This window comes from Tachypleus tridentatus, chromosome 10 (assembly GCF_004210375.1).
Source record: "Tachypleus tridentatus isolate NWPU-2018 chromosome 10, ASM421037v1, whole genome shotgun sequence".
Lineage (NCBI taxonomy): Eukaryota > Metazoa > Arthropoda > Merostomata > Xiphosura > Limulidae > Tachypleus > Tachypleus tridentatus.
Genome location: NC_134834.1, coordinates 114677817 through 114702333, shown reverse-complemented (window position 1 = coordinate 114702333; position 24517 = coordinate 114677817). Strand labels below are relative to the sequence as shown.

Genomic DNA, 24517 nt, shown 5'->3' with positions numbered 1-24517 from the left:
TTTTATAATAATAAGTTCAAGGTTTATACATCCTGTTATAATGATTGTAAGGTAAGGAAGTTTTATTTAATAATAAGTTCAAGGTTTATACATCCTGTTATAATGATTGTAAGGTAAGGAAGTTTTATTTAATAATAAGTTCAAGGTTTATACATCCTGTTATAATGATTGTAAGGTAAGGAAGTTTTATTTAATAATAAGTTCAAGGTTTATACATCCTGTTATAATGATTGTAAGGTAAGGAAGTTTTATTTAATAATAAGTTCAAGGTTTATACATCCTGTTATAATGATTGTAAGGTAAGGAAGTTTTATTTAATAATAAGTTCAAGGTTTATACATCCTGTTATAATGATTGTAAGGTAAGGAAGTTTTTATTTAATAATAAGTTCAAGGTTTATACATCCTGTTATAATGATTGTAAGGTAAGGAAGTTTTATTTAATAATAAGTTCAAGGTTTATACATCCTGTTATAATGATTGTAAGGTAAGGAAGTTTTATTTAATAATAAGTTCAAGGTTTATACATCCTGTTATAATGATTGTAAGGTAAGGAAGTTTTATTTAATAATAAGTTCAAGGTTTATACATCCTGTTATAATGATTGTAAGGTAAGGAAGTTTTATTTAATAATAAGTTCAAGGTTTATACATCCTGTTATAATGATTGTAAGGTAAGGAAGTTTTATTTAATAATAAGTTCAAGGTTTATACATCCTGTTATAATGATTGTAAGGTAAGGAAGTTTTATTTAATAATAAGTTCAAGGTTTATACATCCTGTTATAATGATTGTAAGGTAAGGAAGTTTTATTTAATAATAAGTTCAAGGTTTATACATCCTGTTATAATGATTGTAAGGTAAGGAAGTTTTATTTAATAATAAGTTCAAGGTTTATACATCCTGTTATAATGATTGTAAGGTAAGGAAGTTTTATTTAATAATAAGTTCAAGGTTTATACATCCTGTTATAATGATTGTAAGGTAAGGAAGTTTTATTTAATAATAAGTTCAAGGTTTATACATCCTGTTATAATGATTGTAAGGTAAGGAAGTTTTATTTAATAATAAGTTCAAGGTTTATACATCCTGTTATAATGATTGTAAGGTAAGGAAGTTTTATTTAATAATAAGTTCAAGGTTTATACATCCTGTTATAATGATTGTAAGGTAAGGAAGTTTTATTTAATAATAAGTTCAAGGTTTATACATCCTGTTATAATGATTGTAAGGTAAGGAAGTTTTATTTAATAATAAGTTCAAGGTTTATACATCCTGTTATAATGATTGTAAGGTAAGGAAGTTTTATTTAATAATAAGTTCAAGGTTTATACATCCTGTTATAATGATTGTAAGGTAAGGAAGTTTTATTTAATAATAAGTTCAAGGTTTATACATCCTGTTATAATGATTGTAAGGTAAGGAAGTTTTATTTAATAATAAGTTCAAGGTTTATACATCCTGTTATAATGATTGTAAGGTAAGGAAGTTTTATTTAATAATAAGTTCAAGGTTTATACATCCTGTTATAATGATTGTAAGGTAAGGAAGTTTTATTTAATAATAAGTTCAAGGTTTATACATCCTGTTATAATGATTGTAAGGTAAGGAAGTTTTATTTAATAATAAGTTCAAGGTTTATACATCCTGTTATAATGATTGTAAGGTAAGGAAGTTTTATTTAATAATAAGTTCAAGGTTTATACATCCTGTTATAATGATTGTAAGGTAAGGAAGTTTTATTTAATAATAAGTTCAAGGTTTATACATCCTGTTATAATGATTGTAAGGTAAGGAAGTTTTATTTAATAATAAGTTCAAGGTTTATACATCCTGTTATAATGATTGTAAGGTAAGGAAGTTTTATTTAATAATAAGTTCAAGGTTTATACATCCTGTTATAATGATTGTAAGGTAAGGAAGTTTTATTTAATAATAAGTTCAAGGTTTATACATCCTGTTATAATGATTGTAAGGTAAGGAAGTTTTATTTAATAATAAGTTCAAGGTTTATACATCCTGTTATAATGATTGTAAGGTAAGGAAGTTTTATTTAATAATAAGTTCAAGGTTTATACATCCTGTTATAATGATTGTAAGGTAAGGAAGTTTTGATTTAATAATAAGTTCAAGGTTTATACATCCTGTTATAATGATTGTAAGGTAAGGAAGTTTTATTTAATAATAAGTTCAAGGTTTATACATCCTGTTATAATGATTGTAAGGTAAGGAAGTTTTATTTAATAATAAGTTCAAGGTTTATACATCCTGTTATAATGATTGTAAGGTAAGGTTTAAGTTTAATGATTGTAAGGTTTAATAATAAGTTCAAGGTTTATACATCCTGTTATAATGATTGTAAGGTAAGGAAGTTTTATTTAATAATAAGTTCAAGGTTTATACATCCTGTTATAATGATTGTAAGGTAAGGAAGTTTTATTTAATAATAAGTTCAAGGTTTATACATCCTGTTATAATGATTGTAAGGTAAGGAAGTTTTATTTAATAATAAGTTCAAGGTTTATACATCCTGTTATAATGATTGTAAGGTAAGGAAGTTTTATTTAATAATAAGTTCAAGGTTTATACATCCTGTTATAATGATTGTAAGGTAAGGAAGTTTTATTTAATAATAAGTTCAAGGTTTATACATCCTGTTATAATGATTGTAAGGTAAGGAAGTTTTATTTAATAATAAGTTCAAGGTTTATACATCCTGTTATAATGATTGTAAGGTAAGGAAGTTTTATTTAATAATAAGTTCAAGGTTTATACATCCTGTTATAATGATTGTAAGGTAAGGAAGTTTTATTTAATAATAAGTTCAAGGTTTATACATCCTGTTATAATGATTGTAAGGTAAGGAAGTTTTATTTAATAATAAGTTCAAGGTTTATACATCCTGTTATAATGATTGTAAGGTAAGGAAGTTTTATTTAATAATAAGTTCAAGGTTTATACATCCTGTTATAATGATTGTAAGGTAAGGAAGTTTTATTTAATAATAAGTTCAAGGTTTATACATCCTGTTATAATGATTGTAAGGTAAGGAAGTTTTATTTAATAATAAGTTCAAGGTTTATACATCCTGTTATAATGATTGTAAGGTAAGGAAGTTTTATTTAATAATAAGTTCAAGGTTTATACATCCTGTTATAATGATTGTAAGGTAAGGAAGTTTTATTTAATAATAAGTTCAAGGTTTATACATCCTGTTATAATGATTGTAAGGTAAGGAAGTTTTATTTAATAATAAGTTCAAGGTTTATACATCCTGTTATAATGATTGTAAGGTAAGGAAGTTTTATTTAATAATAAGTTCAAGGTTTATACATCCTGTTATAATGATTGTAAGGTAAGGAAGTTTTATTTAATAATAAGTTCAAGGTTTATACATCCTGTTATAATGATTGTAAGGTAAGGAAGTTTTATTTAATAATAAGTTCAAGGTTTATACATCCTGTTATAATGATTGTAAGGTAAGGAAGTTTTATTTAATAATAAGTTCAAGGTTTATACATCCTGTTATAATGATTGTAAGGTAAGGAAGTTTTATTTAATAATAAGTTCAAGGTTTATACATCCTGTTATAATGATTGTAAGGTAAGGAAGTTTTATTTAATAATAAGTTCAAGGTTTATACATCCTGTTATAATGATTGTAAGGTAAGTTATAATGAAGTTTTTATTTAATAATAAGTTCAAGGTTTATACATCCTGTTATAATGATTGTAAGGTAAGGAAGTTTTATTTAATAATAAGTTCAAGGTTTATACATCCTGTTATAATGATTGTAAGGTAAGGAAGTTTTATTTAATAATAAGTTCAAGGTTTATACATCCTGTTATAATGATTGTAAGGTAAGGAAGTTTTATTTAATAATAAGTTCAAGGTTTATACATCCTGTTATAATGATTGTAAGGTAAGGAAGTTTTATTTAATAATAAGTTCAAGGTTTATACATCCTGTTATAATGATTGTAAGGTAAGGAAGTTTTATTTAATAATAAGTTCAAGGTTTATACATCCTGTTATAATGATTGTAAGGTAAGGAAGTTTTATTTAATAATAAGTTCAAGGTTTATACATCCTGTTATAATGATTGTAAGGTAAGGAAGTTTTATTTAATAATAAGTTCAAGGTTTATACATCCTGTTATAATGATTGTAAGGTAAGGAAGTTTTATTTAATAATAAGTTCAAGGTTTATACATCCTGTTATAATGATTGTAAGGTAAGGAAGTTTTATTTAATAATAAGTTCAAGGTTTATACATCCTGTTATAATGATTGTAAGGTAAGGAAGTTTTATTTAATAATAAGTTCAAGGTTTATACATCCTGTTATAATGATTGTAAGGTAAGGAAGTTTTATTTAATAATAAGTTCAAGGTTTATACATCCTGTTATAATGATTGTAAGGTAAGGAAGTTTTATTTAATAATAAGTTCAAGGTTTATACATCCTGTTATAATGATTGTAAGGTAAGGAAGTTTTATTTAATAATAAGTTCAAGGTTTATACATCCTGTTATAATGATTGTAAGGTAAGGAAGTTTTATTTAATAATAAGTTCAAGGTTTATACATCCTGTTATAATGATTGTAAGGTAAGGAAGTTTTATTTAATAATAAGTTCAAGGTTTATACATCCTGTTATAATGATTGTAAGGTAAGGAAGTTTTATTTAATAATAAGTTCAAGGTTTATACATCCTGTTATAATGATTGTAAGGTAAGGAAGTTTTATTTAATAATAAGTTCAAGGTTTATACATCCTGTTATAATGATTGTAAGGTAAGGAAGTTTTATTTAATAATAAGTTCAAGGTTTATACATCCTGTTATAATGATTGTAAGGTAAGGAAGTTTTATTTAATAATAAGTTCAAGGTTTATACATCCTGTTATAATGATTGTAAGGTAAGGAAGTTTTATTTAATAATAAGTTCAAGGTTTATACATCCTGTTATAATGATTGTAAGGTAAGGAAGTTTTATTTAATAATAAGTTCAAGGTTTATACATCCTGTTATAATGATTGTAAGGTAAGGAAGTTTTATTTAATAATAAGTTCAAGGTTTATACATCCTGTTATAATGATTGTAAGGTAAGGAAGTTTTATTTAATAATAAGTTCAAGGTTTATACATCCTGTTATAATGATTGTAAGGTAAGGAAGTTTTATTTAATAATAAGTTCAAGGTTTATACATCCTGTTATAATGATTGTAAGGTAAGGAAGTTTTATTTAATAATAAGTTCAAGGTTTATACATCCTGTTATAATGATTGTAAGGTAAGGAAGTTTTATTTAATAATAAGTTCAAGGTTTATACATCCTGTTATAATGATTGTAAGGTAAGGAAGTTTTATTTAATAATAAGTTCAAGGTTTATACATCCTGTTATAATGATTGTAAGGTAAGGAAGTTTTATTTAATAATAAGTTCAAGGTTTATACATCCTGTTATAATGATTGTAAGGTAAGGAAGTTTTATTTAATAATAAGTTCAAGGTTTATACATCCTGTTATAATGATTGTAAGGTAAGGAAGTTTTATTTAATAATAAGTTCAAGGTTTATACATCCTGTTATAATGATTGTAAGGTAAGGAAGTTTTATTTAATAATAAGTTCAAGGTTTATACATCCTGTTATAATGATTGTAAGGTAAGGAAGTTTTATTTAATAATAAGTTCAAGGTTTATACATCCTGTTATAATGATTGTAAGGTAATTTTAAGTTCAAGGTTTATACATCCTGTTATAATGATTGTAAGGTAAGGAAGTTTTATTTAATAATAAGTTCAAGGTTTATACATCCTGTTATAATGATTGTAAGGTAAGGAAGTTTTATTTAATAATAAGTTCAAGGTTTATACATCCTGTTATAATGATTGTAAGGTAAGGAAGTTTTATTTAATAATAAGTTCAAGGTTTATACATCCTGTTATAATGATTGTAAGGTAAGGAAGTTTTATTTAATAATAAGTTCAAGGTTTATACATCCTGTTATAATGATTGTAAGGTAAGGAAGTTTTATTTAATAATAAGTTTTAAGGTTTATACATCCTGTTATAATGATTGTAAGGTAAGGAAGTTTTATTTAATAATAAGTTCAAGGTTTATACATCCTGTTATAATGATTGTAAGGTAAGGAAGTTTTATTTAATAATAAGTTCAAGGTTTATACATCCTGTTATAATGATTGTAAGGTAAGGAAGTTTTATTTAATAATAAGTTCAAGGTTTATACATCCTGTTATAATGATTGTAAGGTAAGGAAGTTTTATTTAATAATAAGTTCAAGGTTTATACATCCTGTTATAATGATTGTAAGGTAAGGAAGTTTTATTTAATAATAAGTTCAAGGTTTATACATCCTGTTATAATGATTGTAAGGTAAGGAAGTTTTATTTAATAATAAGTTCAAGGTTTATACATCCTGTTATAATGATTGTAAGGTAAGGAAGTTTTATTTAATAATAAGTTCAAGGTTTATACATCCTGTTATAATGATTGTAAGGTAAGGAAGTTTTATTTAATAATAAGTTCAAGGTTTATACATCCTGTTATAATGATTGTAAGGTAAGGAAGTTTTAATTTAATAACATATAATGATTGTAAGGTAAGGAAGTTTTGTTTAATAATAAGTTCAAGGTTTATACATCCTGTTATAATGATTGTAAGGTAAGGAAGTTTTATTTAATAATAAGTTCAAGGTTTATACATCCTGTTATAATGATTGTAAGGTAAGGAAGTTTTATTTAATAATAAGTTCAAGGTTTATACATCCTGTTATAATGATTGTAAGGTAAGGAAGTTTTATTTAATAATAAGTTCAAGGTTTATACATCCTGTTATAATGATTGTAAGGTAAGGAAGTTTTATTTAATAATAAGTTCAAGGTTTATACATCCTGTTATAATGATTGTAAGGTAAGGAAGTTTTATTTAATAATAAGTTCAAGGTTTATACATCCTGTTATAATGATTGTAAGGTAAGGAAGTTTTATTTAATAATAAGTTCAAGGTTTATACATCCTGTTATAATGATTGTAAGGTAAGGAAGTTTTATTTAATAATAAGTTCAAGGTTTATACATCCTGTTATAATGATTGTAAGGTAAGGAAGTTTTATTTAATAATAAGTTCAAGGTTTATACATCCTGTTATAATGATTGTAAGGTAAGGAAGTTTTATTTAATAATAATTCAATACATCCTGTTATAATGATTGTAAGGTAAGGAAGTTTTATTTAATAATAAGTTCAAGGTTTATACATCCTGTTATAATGATTGTAAGGTAAGGAAGTTTTATTTAATAATAAGTTCAAGGTTTATACATCCTGTTATAATGATTGTAAGGTAAGGAAGTTTTATTTAATAATAAGTTCAAGGTTTATACATCCTGTTATAATGATTGTAAGGTAAGGAAGTTTTATTTAATAATAAGTTCAAGGTTTATACATCCTGTTATAATGATTGTAAGGTAAGGAAGTTTTATTTAATAATAAGTTCAAGGTTTATACATCCTGTTATAATGATTGTAAGGTAAGGAAGTTTTATTTAATAATAAGTTCAAGGTTTATACATCCTGTTATAATGATTGTAAGGTAAGGAAGTTTTATTTAATAATAAGTTCAAGGTTTATACATCCTGTTATAATGATTGTAAGGTAAGGAAGTTTTATTTAATAATAAGTTCAAGGTTTATACATCCTGTTATAATGATTGTAAGGTAAGGAAGTTTTATTTAATAATAAGTTCAAGGTTTATACATCCTGTTATAATGATTGTAAGGTAAGGAAGTTTTATTTAATAATAAGTTCAAGGTTTATACATCCTGTTATAATGATTGTAAGGTAAGGAAGTTTTATTTAATAATAAGTTCAAGGTTTATACATCCTGTTATAATGATTGTAAGGTAAGGAAGTTTTATTTAATAATAAGTTCAAGGTTTATACATCCTGTTATAATGATTGTAAGGTAAGGAAGTTTTATTTAATAATAAGTTCAAGGTTTATACATCCTGTTATAATGATTGTAAGGTAAGGAAGTTTTATTTAATAATAAGTTCAAGGTTTATACATCCTGTTATAATGATTGTAAGGTAAGGAAGTTTTATTTAATAATAAGTTCAAGGTTTATACATCCTGTTATAATGATTGTAAGGTAAGGAAGTTTTATTTAATAATAAGTTCAAGGTTTATACATCCTGTTATAATGATTGTAAGGTAAGGAAGTTTTATTTAATAATAAGTTCAAGGTTTATACATCCTGTTATAATGATTGTAAGGTAAGGAAGTTTTATTTAATAATAAGTTCAAGGTTTATACATCCTGTTATAATGATTGTAAGGTAAGGAAGTTTTATTTAATAATAAGTTCAAGGTTTATACATCCTGTTATAATGATTGTAAGGTAAGGAAGTTTTATTTAATAATAAGTTCAAGGTTTATACATCCTGTTATAATGATTGTAAGGTAAGGAAGTTTTATTTAATAATAAGTTCAAGGTTTATACATCCTGTTATAATGATTGTAAGGTAAGGAAGTTTTATTTAATAATAAGTTCAAGGTTTATACATCCTGTTATAATGATTGTAAGGTAAGGAAGTTTTATTTAATAATAAGTTCAAGGTTTATACATCCTGTTATAATGATTGTAAGGTAAGGAAGTTTTATTTAATAATAAGTTCAAGGTTTATACATCCTGTTATAATGATTGTAAGGTAAGGAAGTTTTATTTAATAATAAGTTCAAGGTTTATACATCCTGTTATAATGATTGTAAGGTAAGGAAGTTTTATTTAATAATAAGTTCAAGGTTTATACATCCTGTTATAATGATTGTAAGGTAAGGAAGTTTTATTTAATAATAAGTTCAAGGTTTATACATCCTGTTATAATGATTGTAAGGTAAGGAAGTTTTATTTAATAATAAGTTCAAGGTTTATACATCCTGTTATAATGATTGTAAGGTAAGGAAGTTTTATTTAATAATAAGTTCAAGGTTTATACATCCTGTTATAATGATTGTAAGGTAAGGAAGTTTTATTTAATAATAAGTTCAAGGTTTATACATCCTGTTATAATGATTGTAAGGTAAGGAAGTTTTATTTAATAATAAGTTCAAGGTTTATACATCCTGTTATAATGATTGTAAGGTAAGGAAGTTTTATTTAATAATAAGTTCAAGGTTTATACATCCTGTTATAATGATTGTAAGGTAAGGAAGTTTTATTTAATAATAAGTTCAAGGTTTATACATCCTGTTATAATGATTGTAAGGTAAGGAAGTTTTATTTAATAATAAGTTCAAGGTTTATACATCCTGTTATAATGATTGTAAGGTAAGGAAGTTTTATTTAATAATAAGTTCAAGGTTTATACATCCTGTTATAATGATTGTAAGGTAAGGAAGTTTTATTTAATAATAAGTTCAAGGTTTATACATCCTGTTATAATGATTGTAAGGTAAGGAAGTTTTATTTAATAATAAGTTCAAGGTTTATACATCCTGTTATAATGATTGTAAGGTAAGGAAGTTTTATTTAATAATAAGTTCAAGGTTTATACATCCTGTTATAATGATTGTAAGGTAAGGAAGTTTTATTTAATAATAAGTTCAAGGTTTATACATCCTGTTATAATGATTGTAAGGTAAGGAAGTTTTATTTAATAATAAGTTCAAGGTTTATACATCCTGTTATAATGATTGTAAGGTAAGGAAGTTTTATTTAATAATAAGTTCAAGGTTTATACATCCTGTTATAATGATTGTAAGGTAAGGAAGTTTTATTTAATAATAAGTTCAAGGTTTATACATCCTGTTATAATGATTGTAAGGTAAGGAAGTTTTATTTAATAATAAGTTCAAGGTTTATACATCCTGTTATAATGATTGTAAGGTAAGGAAGTTTTATTTAATAATAAGTTCAAGGTTTATACATCCTGTTATAATGATTGTAAGGTAAGGAAGTTTTATTTAATAATAAGTTCAAGGTTTATACATCCTGTTATAATGATTGTAAGGTAAGGAAGTTTTATTTAATAATAAGTTCAAGGTTTATACATCCTGTTATAATGATTGTAAGGTAAGGAAGTTTTATTTAATAATAAGTTCAAGGTTTATACATCCTGTTATAATGATTGTAAGGTAAGGAAGTTTTATTTAATAATAAGTTCAAGGTTTATACATCCTGTTATAATGATTGTAAGGTAAGGAAGTTTTATTTAATAATAAGTTCAAGGTTTATACATCCTGTTATAATGATTGTAAGGTAAGGAAGTTTTATTTAATAATAAGTTCAAGGTTTATACATCCTGTTATAATGATTGTAAGGTAAGGAAGTTTTATTTAATAATAAGTTCAAGGTTTATACATCCTGTTATAATGATTGTAAGGTAAGGAAGTTTTATTTAATAATAAGTTCAAGGTTTATACATCCTGTTATAATGATTGTAAGGTAAGGAAGTTTTATTTAATAATAAGTTCAAGGTTTATACATCCTGTTATAATGATTGTAAGGTAAGGAAGTTTTATTTAATAATAAGTTCAAGGTTTATACATCCTGTTATAATGATTGTAAGGTAAGGAAGTTTTGTTTAATAATAAGTTCAAGGTTTATACATCCTGTTATAATGATTGTAAGGTAAGGAAGTTTTGTTTAATAATAAGTTCAAGGTTTATACATCCTGTTATAATGATTGTAAGGTAAGGAAGTTTTGTTTAATAATAAGTTCAAGGTTTATACATCCTGTTATAATGATTGTAAGGTAAGGAAGTTTTATTTAATAATAAGTTCAAGGTTTATACATCCTGTTATAATGATTGTAAGGTAAGGAAGTTTTATTTAATAATAAGTTCAAGGTTTATACATCCTGTTATAATGATTGTAAGGTAAGGAAGTTTTGTTTAATAATAAGTTCAAGGTTTATACATCCTGTTATAATGATTGTAAGGTAAGGAAGTTTTATTTAATAATAAGTTCAAGGTTTATACATCCTGTTATAATGATTGTAAGGTAAGGAAGTTTTGTTTAATAATAAGTTCAAGGTTTATACATCCTGTTATAATGATTGTAAGGTAAGGAAGTTTTATTTAATAATAAGTTCAAGGTTTATACATCCTGTTATAATGATTGTAAGGTAAGGAAGTTTTATTTAATAATAAGTTTAAGGTTTATACATCCTGTTATAATGATTGTAAGGTAAGGAAGTTTTGTTTAATAATAAGTTCAAGGTTTATACATCCTGTTATAATGATTGTAAGGTAAGGAAGTTTTATTTAATAATAAGTTTAAGGTTTATACATCCTGTTATAATGATTGTAAGGTAAGGAAGTTTTATTTAATAATAAGTTCAAGGTTTATACATCCTGTTATAATGATTGTAAGGTAAGGAAGTTTTGTTTAATAATAAGTTCAAGGTTTATACATCCTGTTATAATGATTGTAAGGTAAGGAAGTTTTATTTAATAATAAGTTCAAGGTTTATACATCCTGTTATAATGATTGTAAGGTAAGGAAGTTTTATTTAATAATAAGTTCAAGGTTTATACATCCTGTTATAATGATTGTAAGGTAAGGAAGTTTTATTTAATAATAAGTTCAAGGTTTATACATCCTGTTATAATGATTGTAAGGTAAGGAAGTTTTGTTTAATAATATGTTCAAGGTTTAAACATCCTGTTATAATGATTGTAAGGTAAGGAAGTTTTCTTTAATACGTGAGTACAAATTTGGGGAAAGGATTTGTACTAATCCTTATGGTTCTGTTTATATATATATAAACTACTAACTGATGAATGGATAAAGTGAAACATTTTCGCATCAATCCATGATGACAGTCAGTATGTTGTAGAATGCAAAGGGCAGAAATCATTTTTAATTGTTTATCCTGGGAAATATTGGTATAGAAAGATTCCACACCTAGAGAAATATTGGTATAGAAATATTTCACACCTAGAGAAATATTGGTATAGAAAGATTTCACACCTAGAGAAATATTGGTATAGAAAGATTTCACACCTAGAGAAATATTGATATAGAAAAATTTCACACCTAGAGAAATATTGGTATAGAAAGATTTCACACCTAGAGAAATATTGGTATAGAAAGATTTCACACCTAGAGAAATATTGATATAGAAAGATTTCACACCTAGAGAAATATTGGTATAGAAAGATTTCACACCTAGAGAAATATTGATATAGAAAAATATTACACCTAGGGAAATATTGGTATAGAAAAATTTCACACCTAGGGAAATATTGGTATAGAAAGATTTGACACCTAGAGAAATATTGGTATAGAAAAATTTCACACCTATTGTACCCAAAACATATTATTTGTCAAGAGAAAATTTTGGCATTTGATAAGCAGATCTCAGGGATCTTTAGCTGTAAATTCTTCAGAGATCAAACCTTTCGGATAGAAATATTAAATTTGTTTAGGGTACAATTACACGAACAAATATAGGAAATACATCAAAAAGGAAATCCAAATTATGATACATATCCTGTTTGGCACACATAAATATGTTTCATCTCAACAGGTTTTTGATACAATATTTATGGGGCATGGCATGGCCAGGTGGTTAAGACATTCGACTCATAATCTGAAGGTCGCGGGTTCAAATTCCCGTCACATCAAAATGCTCGCCCTTTCAGCCGTGGGGACGTTATAAAGTTACGATCAATCCCACTATTTTTAAGTAAAAAAAATAGCCCAAGAGTTGGCGGTGGGTGGTGATGACTAGCTGCCTTCCCTCTAGTTTTACACTGCTAAATTAGAGACAGCTAGCGCAGATAGCCCTCGTGTAGCTTTGCGCAAAATTGTAAAACAACAACAAAGAAACTATTAGTGTCTTTCAGTCTATGGACAAATTATGGTTTGTGTTGTTTCTTGAATCTAGATTAGTTGTCCAGTGTTAAGTGTTTTAGATTTGTAGTATTACTGAATATTTAGTGAAATAACTTTGTGAAGTCAACTAGATCAACACAAATAAGTTGTAATAGACTAATTTCTTAAAAATATTAGTAAAATCATCGGATTAAGTTAGAGAAGCGTTGTTGACATTGCACTGAAGTCAGTGTTAATCTATCGGTTATTTCAATATGATTAGATTATTTGAAATTCGTTGAAATATACGACTGCAAAAGTGATGATGAAGATCCTTTGGATGAGTGTCATCCGGTTGACTGTGTAAACAAGTATAGCGGCTACAGGAACTTCTTTGATGAGAATTCAAGACTCTGTGAAAAAGTTCCAGAATGTATATCCAAATCAGAAGGAAACCATCCGGATATTGTAAGTTATTACTACCAGATGATCAACGTTTTGTATATATTACCACTGGTTCATATATGTATATACATAACTACCAGATTACAGTAGCATATAACCATTCATAAATAACGGGGTAATTACTACCACCTCACTCATCGTGGTTCCTAGCTAACTCAAAGAAACTTGACCAACAAAGAGGCAAAATATACAGTCGAGGAGTCAAACGTCTTCTTTGTGGGCCAATCAAACTTAAGATCATTCATGGAATTAATAATTGGTAAAAATCACTTAGATTAACAATATTAATATATAAGAAAGCTGGTGACAGTACGTTCTAACAATGTGTCGTCATGCTTACCAATAAAACTATAACCTAACACTGTTTTAAGTCGATCTGCTTAAAGTATAAAATGAAACGTATACAATGCAATTGGAAAAATATTTGTTGTTTCTTAATTTATAGTATCCGTTGATTAAAGAGGTTTGTTTGTTTGTTGAAGTAATAGAAATGGTTTCAGTTTGTAAATGATTGAAGTTTAAAATGAACCTATATTTTTACTTTTATAATACATTTCATGCACTTGGCTCCGGTCTAAGTGATCCAACACCATGTCTTTACTTTATACTCCATTATAATCCATTACAAACTGTGGCAGAAATTTTGGCTTTAGATCTTTCAAATATCAAAGAGAGTTTGGATCCTAAAAGACAACCCGAATGGTCAGAAACTTTGGTTTTTCTTGGTGAAAAGGTTTAAACCAAACGGGTGTAGAAGAAACCTCTGGGCTTAATTTTGTTTGTACACCGTGAGAGTTTTGTTAGGGAGCTTGGTAAGGTGTCGGATTGAACCTGCCGTGAATAGGCTTATTGTATCAATACTTAACACACTTGAAAGGTTTCACATAACGCACACATACACACACGCACCATCATGGCTTCCTATCACCCTCGTCATTAAAATTGTAATTGGCAGACATTAATTGAAATATTCCTTCGGGATAAATTCATGTTAGCTGTTATGACGCCTCCTATTTCTAGAAATTAAGTGCGTTGTGACGTGGCATACATGAAAGTTAGGTATATCTATATATATCTATCAGGAGTGATCCGGTATGTCAATATACACATGCACAATGAGAAAAGATATCTTACAAACATATTATTGCGTGAAGAAGCGTTGAGAAAATGACTCGACTAGGGTTAGGTGACAAAGATAAGTTTAGCTAAAACTTAAACAACCCGAACTTGAAAAGCGCGTGTAGAAGCTGAAACAAACGTCTTGTGACCGAACAGATCCGTATTGAAGCCAAGAAGGAAATTAAGCTGAAAGAAATGGGGATTAGACTGAACTCCGATAGAACAAGGCAAAATAACAAGTTTGATCATAATTGATATATTAAAGTACCACCATTCAATGATAATGAAGTTGATAAATATTTACAACATTTTGAGAAGGTTTCCTACCGTATGGATTATGATAAGATCAAAGCAGCTTTTCTCAAAGATTACGAGTTAGTACCGTTATCGAGAAACATTTCAAGATAACCAAACTTATATGGAATTCTCCCACGATAAAGAGTTTCATTCTGTGGTGTAATTATAAAGAGTTTCATTCTGTGGTGTAATTATAAAGAGTTTCATTCTGTGGTGTAATTATAAAGTGTTTCATTCTGTGGTGTAATTATAAAGAGTTTCATTCTGTGGTGTAATTATAAAGAGTTTCATTCTGTGGTGTAATTATAAAGTGTTTCATTCTGTGGTGTAATTATAAAGTGTTTCATTCCGTGGTGTAATTATAAAGAGTTTCATTCTGTGGTGTAATTATAAAGTGTTTCATTCTGTGGTGTAATTATAAAGTGTTTCATTCTGTGGTGTAATTATAAAGAGTTTCATTCTGTGGTGTAATTATAAAGTGTTTCATTCTGTGGTGTAATTATAAAGTGTTTCATTCTGTGGTGTAATTATAAAGTGTTTCATTCTGTGGTGTAATTATAAAGAGTTTCATTCTGTGGTGTAATTATAAAGAGTTTCATTCTGTGGTGTAATTATAAAGAGTTTCATTCTGTGGTGTAATTATAAAGAGGTTCATTCTGTGGTGTAATTATAAAGAGTTTCATTCTGTGGTGTAATTATAAAGAGTTTCATTCTGTGGTGTAATTATAAAGAGTTTCATTCTGTAGTGTAATTATAAAGAGGTTCATTCTGTGGTGTAATTATAAAGTGTTTCATTCTGTGGTGTAATTATAAAGTGTTTCATTCTGTGGTGTAATTATAAAGAGGAGTTTCATTCTGTGGTGTAATTATAAAGAGGTTCATTCTGTAGTGTAATTATAAAGAGGAGTTTCATTCTGTGGTGTAATTATAAAGTGTTTCATTCTGTGGTGTAATTATAAAGAGGAGTTTCATTCTGTGGTGTAATTATAAAGAGGAGTTTCATTCTGTGGTGTAATTATAAAGAGGTTCATTCTGTAGTGTAATTATAAAGAGGTTCATTCTGTGGTGTAATTATAAAGAGTTTCATTCTGTGGTGTAATTATAAAGAGTTTCATTCTGTGGTGTAATTATAAAGAGGTTCATTCTGTGGTGTAATTATAAAGAGGTTCATTCTGTGGTGTAATTATAAAGAGTTTCATTCTGTGGTGTAATTATAAAGAGTTTCATTCTGTGGTGTAATTATAAAGAGTTTCATTCTGTGGTGTAATTATAAAGAGGTTCATTCTGTGGTGTAATTATAAAGAGTTTCATTCTGTAGTGTAATTATAAAGAGTTTCATTCTGTGGTGTCATTATAAAGAGTTTCATTCTGTGGTGTAATTATAAAGAGTTTCATTCTGTGGTGTAATTATAAAGAGTTTCATTCTGTGGTGTAATTATATCGACATTGGCAACATTTTCCTCATAGTAAGACAATTATTTCTAATTGAGGAACTTAAAATGTTGTCCAAGTGATGACCTCAAACTTACTTGGAGAAATGGAAGTTGAAACACTACATCGCTCTTTCCGATAACCACAGTTTAACACATAAAACAATAATTAATTAAAATAAGTTTTTACCATCTCAGCAAAAACCTGTATATATTAAATGTACTAAAGTTGAGGATTCTTATAAAGAAAATAAATCCTCTCGTTCTAAGTCTTCAGACAGTCAGGATTAACCTTCATTAGAACCACCAAGGCCTGCCTGCCATTTCTGTAAAAAAAACTGACCATATTATGTCAAGAAAAGGATATATTACCCAGTGTGTTTGTTTCCACATGTAGACGTTACTTGATCAGATGATCTGACGTTGTTGATTCAGACACTGATATAAAGGCTCATGTCGTCAGGGAGGAATTTTGATCTTTAGTGTCTGTTGGTTCTGTACAGGGTATTGAGGACATCTTAGGGTATTGAGGACATCGTAGGGTATTGAGGACATCGTAGGGTATTGAGGACATCGTCATATTTAACATCAGACACTGTTTCGGGACAAGTTGCGGTTGGAGTATGACCTACTCTGCCAATTTAGAATGTGTCATGTATGTCTACTGAGTCACTAACGATACATCCATATGTGTATATCAATGTAACACTTTCCATAGAACCTTTCAAGTTATATATTTCTATGATTAACATGATAGTTAATTGTGTAACTTTGATTTTCAGGCATATGTTCCCATTAGTAATACTTGTAGGCGGTTGGCCAATGAGCTTACTGAGAAGGATACAAAACAGATGGAAACTGGAATTCCTGGACCAACATTGAAACGTTACAGTGGATTACCACTGGTAAGGATTTCTTTAGATTCTGTAAACCTTCACTGTTATAAGAATAATCGCATCTTCTGTGAGAATAAAATATATATTATGGATTATAGTGTATGTAAACTATTTTAAGATTGTAATAAATACAATTCAGTTAGCTGCAACATTAACAAATAGAGTAACACATCTACTATCCAATACTATAGTAATAATTAGTCACAAAAACTTAAATTATATGGTCTCACTATCGTATCTTGGGTTTTTGTACTTATGTTTATACAATATTTTAATTAGTGAAAAAAATTAATTAACCTTAAAACTCTTAAACAAGAATGTCCAAGAATATAGACTTCTAATATTGACTATCGGTGTACGGTTGTACTAAATCATTAAACAACATCTCAGAGGGTATAATCGTAATATATCATTAAACAATATCTCAGAGGGTATAGTCGTAATAAATCATTAAATAACATCTCAGAGGGTATAGTTGTAATAAATCATTAAACAACAATGTCCATCAGTGTACGGTTCTACTAAATAATTAAACAACATCTCAGAGGGTATAGTCGTAACAAATCATTAAACAACATCTCAGAGGGTATAGTCGTAACAAATCATTAAACAACATCTCAGAGGGTATAGTCGTAAAAATCATTAAACAACATCTCAGAGGGTATAGTCGTAACAAATCATTAAACAACATCTCAGAGGGTATAGTCGTAAAAATCATTAAACAACAAAGTCCATCAGTGTATGGTTGTACTAAATCATTAAACAATAAGATCCATCAGTGTATGGCTGTACTATATCATTAAACAAGAATGTTCAACAGTGTATGGCTGTACTAAATCATTAAACAAGAATGTCCAACAGTGTATGGTTGTACTAAATCATTAAACAAGAACGTCTCAGAGTGTATGGCTGTATTAAATCATTAAACAAGAATGTCCAACAGTGTATGGTTGTACTATATCATTAAACGAGGAATGTCCAACAGTGTATGGTTGTACTATGTCATTAAACGAGGAATGTCCAACAGTGTATGGTTGTACTAAATCATTAAACAAGGAATGTCCAACAGTGTATGGTTGTACTAAATCATTAAACAAAATGTTCAACACTGTACAGCTGTATTAAATCATTAACCAAAAATGTGAATCAGTGTACGGTTCTAATAAATCATTAAACAACATCTCAGAGGGTATAGTTGTAATAAATCATTAAACAAGAAAGTCCATCAGTGTATGGTTGAACTAAATCATAAAACAATAAGATCCAAGAATATATAGCTTTAATAATGTTCAACAGTGCATGATTGTACTAATGTCCATCAGTGTAGGGTTGTACTAAATCATTAAACAAAATGTTTATCAGTGTATGGTTGTAGTAAATAATTAAACAAAATGTTTATCAGTGTATGGTTGTAGTAAATAATTAAACAAAATGTTTATCAGCGTATGGTTGTACTAAATCATTAAACAAAATGTTTATCAGTGTATGGTTGTAGTAAATAATTAAACAAAATGTTTATCAGCGTATGGTTGTACTAAATCATTAAACAAAATGTTTATCAGTGTATGGTTGTAGTAAATAATTAAACAAGAATGTCTCAGAGTGTATAGTTCAAGTGAATCATTAAACAAGAATGTCCAAGAGTATATAGTGTAATGATGTCAAATGGTGCATGTTTGTACTAATGTTTATCAGTGTATGGTTGTACTAAATCATTAAAGAAGAATGTCCATTAGTGCATGGTTGTTTGAAATCAATAAACAAGAAAGTCCATCAGTGTATGGTTGTATTAAATCATTAAACAATAATGTCTCAGAGTGTATGGTTGTACTAAATCATTAAACAAGAATGGCCAAGAATATATAGTGTAATAATGTCCAATTGTGCATTGTTGTACTAATGTCCATCAGTGTATGGTTGTACTAAATCAGTAAACAAGAATATATAGCTGTAATAATTTACAACAGTGCATAATTGTACTAATGTTTATCAGTGTATGGTTTTACTAATATCCACCAGTGTATAGTTGTAATAAATCATTAAACAAAAATGTTCATTTGTATATGGTTGTACTAAATTATTAAAGAAGACTGTCTCTGAGCCTATGGTTGTACAAAATCATTAAACATGAATGTCCAACAATGTATGGTTGTACTAAATCATTAAACAAGAATGTCCAACAGTGTATGGTTGTATAGTGTCGATAAAGAAGGACCTTACATAATGGAATTCGTATATGCTATAGTTATATATGCTGTTAGCTGAATGTGTGTATTTGCTAGCTATAAGTAACAATTAACTCAGAGTATTTGGTTGTTAGTTGTAGTGACAGTGCAAACAATTAGGTGATAGTGATTGGTGTGTATCTGTTTAAATGTAGACAAATGGCAGTGAGTATTTGATTTTTAGTTTTGCTGACAATACAGACAGTTAGCAGAGAATGTAATGAATATCTTCATGATTTATTTCACTTTTGGTAGAACATCCGCTGCCACAAAGGTGTGATGGAGGCTAATGGATGGTGCAGGTGTGAGAAAGGCTGGAAGAGCGCTGAGATTAATCATGTTGACTTTAACCCAAATGTTATGGTTTACCATATGTGTACTATCTGGACTGGAGAAGAACATCGTTCAGATATTCATCGTCCTGAAACCAGCTCCAAACTTGATGTTTACATTGTATCTTTTTCTTTGTCACATTACAACTAGAATATGTGACCATTCTATTTACAATAAAAAACAGTAATAATGTATGCTTTAAAGTGATATATACACAGCTGCTGCCATAAGAACAGTTTATCTGTTCTACAGGAATGTTAATCTTATCTAAACCTAAGATAAACTTTCTACTGACAAACTCATTCTTCTATCAAATAGTTTCTTTACATCAATCTAAGATAAACTTTCTATTGACAAACTCATTCTTCTATCAAATAGTGTCTTTACTTCAATCTAAGATAAACTTTCTATTGACAAACTCGTTCTTCTATCAAATAGTGTCTTTACCTCAACCTAAGATAAACTTTCTACTAACAAACTCATTCTTCTATCAAAGAGTGTCTTTACCTTAATCTAAGATAAACTTTCTACTGACAAACTCATTCTTATATCAAATAGTGTCTTTACCTCAACCTAAGATAAACTTTCTACTAACAAACTCATTCTTCTATCAAAGAGTGTCTTTACCTCAACCTAAGATAAACTTTCTACTAACAAACTCATTCTTCTATCAAAGAGTGTCTTTACCTCAACCTAAGATAAACTTTCTACTAACAAACTCATTCTTCTATCAAATAGTGTCTTTACCTCAATCTAAGATAAACTTTCTATTGACAAACTCGTTCTTCTATCAAATAGTGTCTTTACTTCAATCTAAAATAAACTTTCTACTGACAAACTCATTCTTCTATCAAAGAGTGTCTTTACCTCAACCTAAGATAAACTTTCTACTAACAAACTCATTCTTCTATCAAATAGTGTCTTTACCTCAATCTAAGATAAACTTTCTATTGACAAACTCGTTCTTCTATCAAATAGTTTCTTTACATCAATCTAAGATAAACTTTCTATTGACAAACTCATTCTTCTATCAAATAGTGTCTTTACTTCAATCTAAGATAAACTTTCTATTGACAAACTCGTTCTTCTATCAAATAGTGTCTTTACCTCAACCTAAGATAAACTTTCTACTAACAAACTCATTCTTCTATCAAAGAGTGTCTTTACCTCAATCTAAGATAAACTTTCTACTAACAAACTCATTCTTCTATCAAAGAGTGTCTTTACCTCAACCTAAGATAAACTTTCTACTAACAAACTCATTCTTCTATCAAAGAGTGTCTTTACCTCAACCTAAGATAAACTTTCTACTAACAAACTCATTCTTCTATCAAAGAGTGTCTTTACCTCAACCTAAGATAAACTTTCTACTAACAAACTCATTCTTCTATCAAATAGTGTCTTTACCTCAATCTAAGATAAACTTTCTATTGACAAACTCGTTCTTCTATCAAATAGTGTCTTTACTTCAATCTAAAATAAACTTTCTACTGACAAACTCATTCTTCTATCAAAGAGTGTCTTTACCTCAACCTAAGATAAACTTTCTACTAACAAACTCATTCTTCTATCAAATAGTGTCTTTACCTCAATCTAAGATAAACTTTCTATTGACAAACTCGTTCTTCTATCAAATAGTGTCTTTACTTCAATCTAAAATAAACTTTCTACTGACAAACTCATTCTTCTATCAAATAGTGTCTTTACCTTAATCTAAGATAAACTTTCTACTAACAAACTCATTCTTCTATCAAAGAGTGTCTTTACCTCAACCTAAGATAAACTTTCTACTAACAAACTCATTCTTCTATCAAATAGTGTCTTTACCTCAATCTAAGATAAACTTTCTATTGACAAACTCGTTCTTCTATCAAATAGTGTCTTTACTTCAATCTAAAATAAACTTTCTACTGACAAACTCATTCTTCTATCAAAGAGTGTCTTTACCTCAACCTAAGATAAACTTTCTACTAACAAACTCATTCTTCTATCAAATAGTGTCTTTACCTCAACCTAAGATAAACTTTCTACTAACAAACTCATTCTTCTATCAAATAGTGTCTTTACCTCAACCTAAGATAAACTTTCTACTGACAAACTCATTCTTCTATCAAAGAGTGTCTTTACCTCAATCTAAGATAAACTTTCTACTAACAAACTCATTCTTCTATCAAATAGTGTCTTTACTTCAATCTAAGATAAACTTTCTATTGACAAACTCGTTCTTCTATCAAATAGTGTCTTTACCTCAACCTAAGATAAACTTTCTACTAACAAACTCATTCTTCTATCAAATAGTGTCTTTACCTCAACCTAAGATAAACTTTCTACTAACAAACTCATTCTTCTATCAAATAGTGTCTTTACCTCAACCAGAGGTAAACTTTCTACTGACAAACTCATTCTTCTATCAAATAGTGTCTTTACCTCAACCAGAGATAAACTTTCTACTGACAAACTCATTCTTCTATCAAATAGTGTCTTTACCTCAACCAGAGATAAACTTTCTACTAACAAACTCATTCTTCTATCAAATAGTGTCTTTACCTCAACCAGAGATAAACTTTCTACTGACAAACTCATTCTTCTATCAAATTGTGTCTTTACCTCAACCTAAGATAAACTTTCTACTGACAAACTCATTCTTCTATCAAATAGTGTCTTTACCTCAACCAGAGATAAACTTTCTACTGACAAACTCATTCTTCTATCAAATAGTGTCTTTACCTCAACCTAAGATAAACTTTCTACTAACAAACTCATTCTTCTATCAAATAGTGTCTTTACCTCAACCAGAGATAAACTTTCTACTAACAAACTCATTCTTCTATCAAATTGTGTCTTTACCTCAACCTAAGATAAACTTTCTACTGACAAACTCATTCTTCTATCAAATAGTGTCTTTACCTCAACCAGAGATAAACTTTCTACTGACAAACTCATTCTTCTATCAAATAGTGTCTTTACCTCAACCTAAGATAAACTTTCTACTAACAAACTCATTCTTCTATCAAATAGTGTCTTTACCTCAACCAGAGATAAACTTTCTACTAACAAACTCGTTCTTCTATCAAAGAGTGTCTTTACCTCAACCAGAGATAAACTTTCTACTAACAAACTCGTTCTTCTATCAAAGAGTGTCTTTACCTCAACCAGAGATAAACTTTCTACTGACAAACTCATTCTTCTATCAAATTGTGTCTTTACCTCAACCTAAGATAAACTTTCTACTGACAAACTCATTCTTCTATCAAATAGTGTCTTTACCTCAACCTAAGATAAACTTTCTACTAACAAACTCGTTCTTCTATCAAAGAGTGTCTTTACCTCAATCTAAGATAAACTTTCTACTGACAAACTCATTCTTCTATCACACCATACGTCTACTTAAATCTGGATTGAATGTTTTATTGACATAATCAGTGTTGTAACACAGTATTATCTTCATTTAATCTAGGGGTAGTTGTTGACATCGAATGATATTATACTTTACCAAATTTAGCTTGTTGGACTTGCTGGACTTCTCTGTCTTGTCATCATTTCTCTGGGAACAGTTTTTTTTGTTCAAAATCGTAAAATGAAGGAAGAGACTTATCTTCAACAGTGTTTCAAGGAAGATGAACAGCAAGACTCTTCAAGTACTGAAGAATAACATGGTGTATTTAAATATATGTAGGTTGAAATTAACATGGTGTATTTATATATACCTATATGTAGGATCATATTAACATGGTGTATTTATTTATGTATCTAGGATGAAATTAACATGGTGTATTTATATGTCTATATATATATATATATGCAGGATCAAATAAACGTGGTGTAGTTACATGTATATATACATATATAGTTAGGATTACATATATACACATTTATATGAACTTTCCTATTTTTTGTGTATCTGTTTTTTTCACCTGTCACTTTATTAAAATTAATTCATACGAAAATTGATTTGAGTTTGAAGCACTAGAATGTTTATTATTATAAGCTCCATGATAGCTCTAGGTACTTTGATATAACTTTCATGATAGGTCTAGATACATTGAAATAACTTTCATGATAGGTCTAGTTACTTCGTTATAGTTTTCATAATAGCTCTAGGTACTTTCAAATAACTTCAATAATAGTTCTAGATACTTTGAAATAAGTTTCATGATAGCTCCACGTACTTTCAGATATATTTCATAATGGCTATAAGAACTTGGAATACTTCTTAAACATTTTTTCAAACTGAAAATCACAGGTATACCCATCAATAGTCTACAAAAATCAGTATTGATCAGTTAACGCTTTCTAACTGTTGATGAGTTATAAAACTAAAAAGTTATTGTGTATATAAATATATGTTTATGTACATACGAAATTATGCATGGTAACACTTCTTTATTTACCACACTACTGAGTCCTGTAACTTTACTACCTTATTTATAATACTAATTGGTCCTGTAACTTTACTACCTTATTTATAATACTAATTAGTCCTGTAACTTTACTACCTTATTTATAATACTACTAAGTCCTGTAACTTTACTACCTTATTTATAATACTAATTAGTCCTGTAACTTTAGAACTCTTTACCACACTAATGAGCCCTGTAACTTTAGAACTCTATTTACCACATTAATGTGTCCTGTAACTTTAGAACTCTATTTACCACATTAATGAGTCCTGTAACTTTACTACTTTATTTACCACATTAATGAGTCCTGTAACTTTACTATTTTATTTATAATACTAATTGGTCCTGTAACTTTACTACCTTATTTATAATACTAATTAGTCCTGTAACTTTACTACCTTATTTATAATACTACTAAGTCCTGTAACTTTACTACCTTATTTATAATACTAATTAGTCCTGTAACTTTAGAACTCTTTACCACACTAATGAGCCCTGTAACTTTAGAACTCTATTTACCACATTAAT

General features: G+C 27.9%; 1 protein-coding gene across 2 annotated transcripts in view; it reads left to right on the top strand.

Moving 5' to 3' along the window:
- The window catches only part of LOC143228183 (uncharacterized), a 34557-nt gene extending 11042 nt beyond the window's left edge, over positions 1-23515 (top strand). For both annotated transcript variants that reach the window (XM_076459483.1, XM_076459482.1), the window contains 4 exons: positions 13108-13292; positions 16918-17040; positions 19512-19709; positions 23092-23515. In XM_076459483.1, the coding sequence (XP_076315598.1) occupies positions 13108-13292; positions 16918-17040; positions 19512-19709; positions 23092-23241 (656 nt within the window). In that variant the 3' untranslated portion in view covers positions 23242-23515. The remainder of the gene's footprint in view (positions 1-13107; positions 13293-16917; positions 17041-19511; positions 19710-23091) is intronic.
- The last annotated feature ends 1002 nt before the right edge of the window (positions 23516-24517 follow it).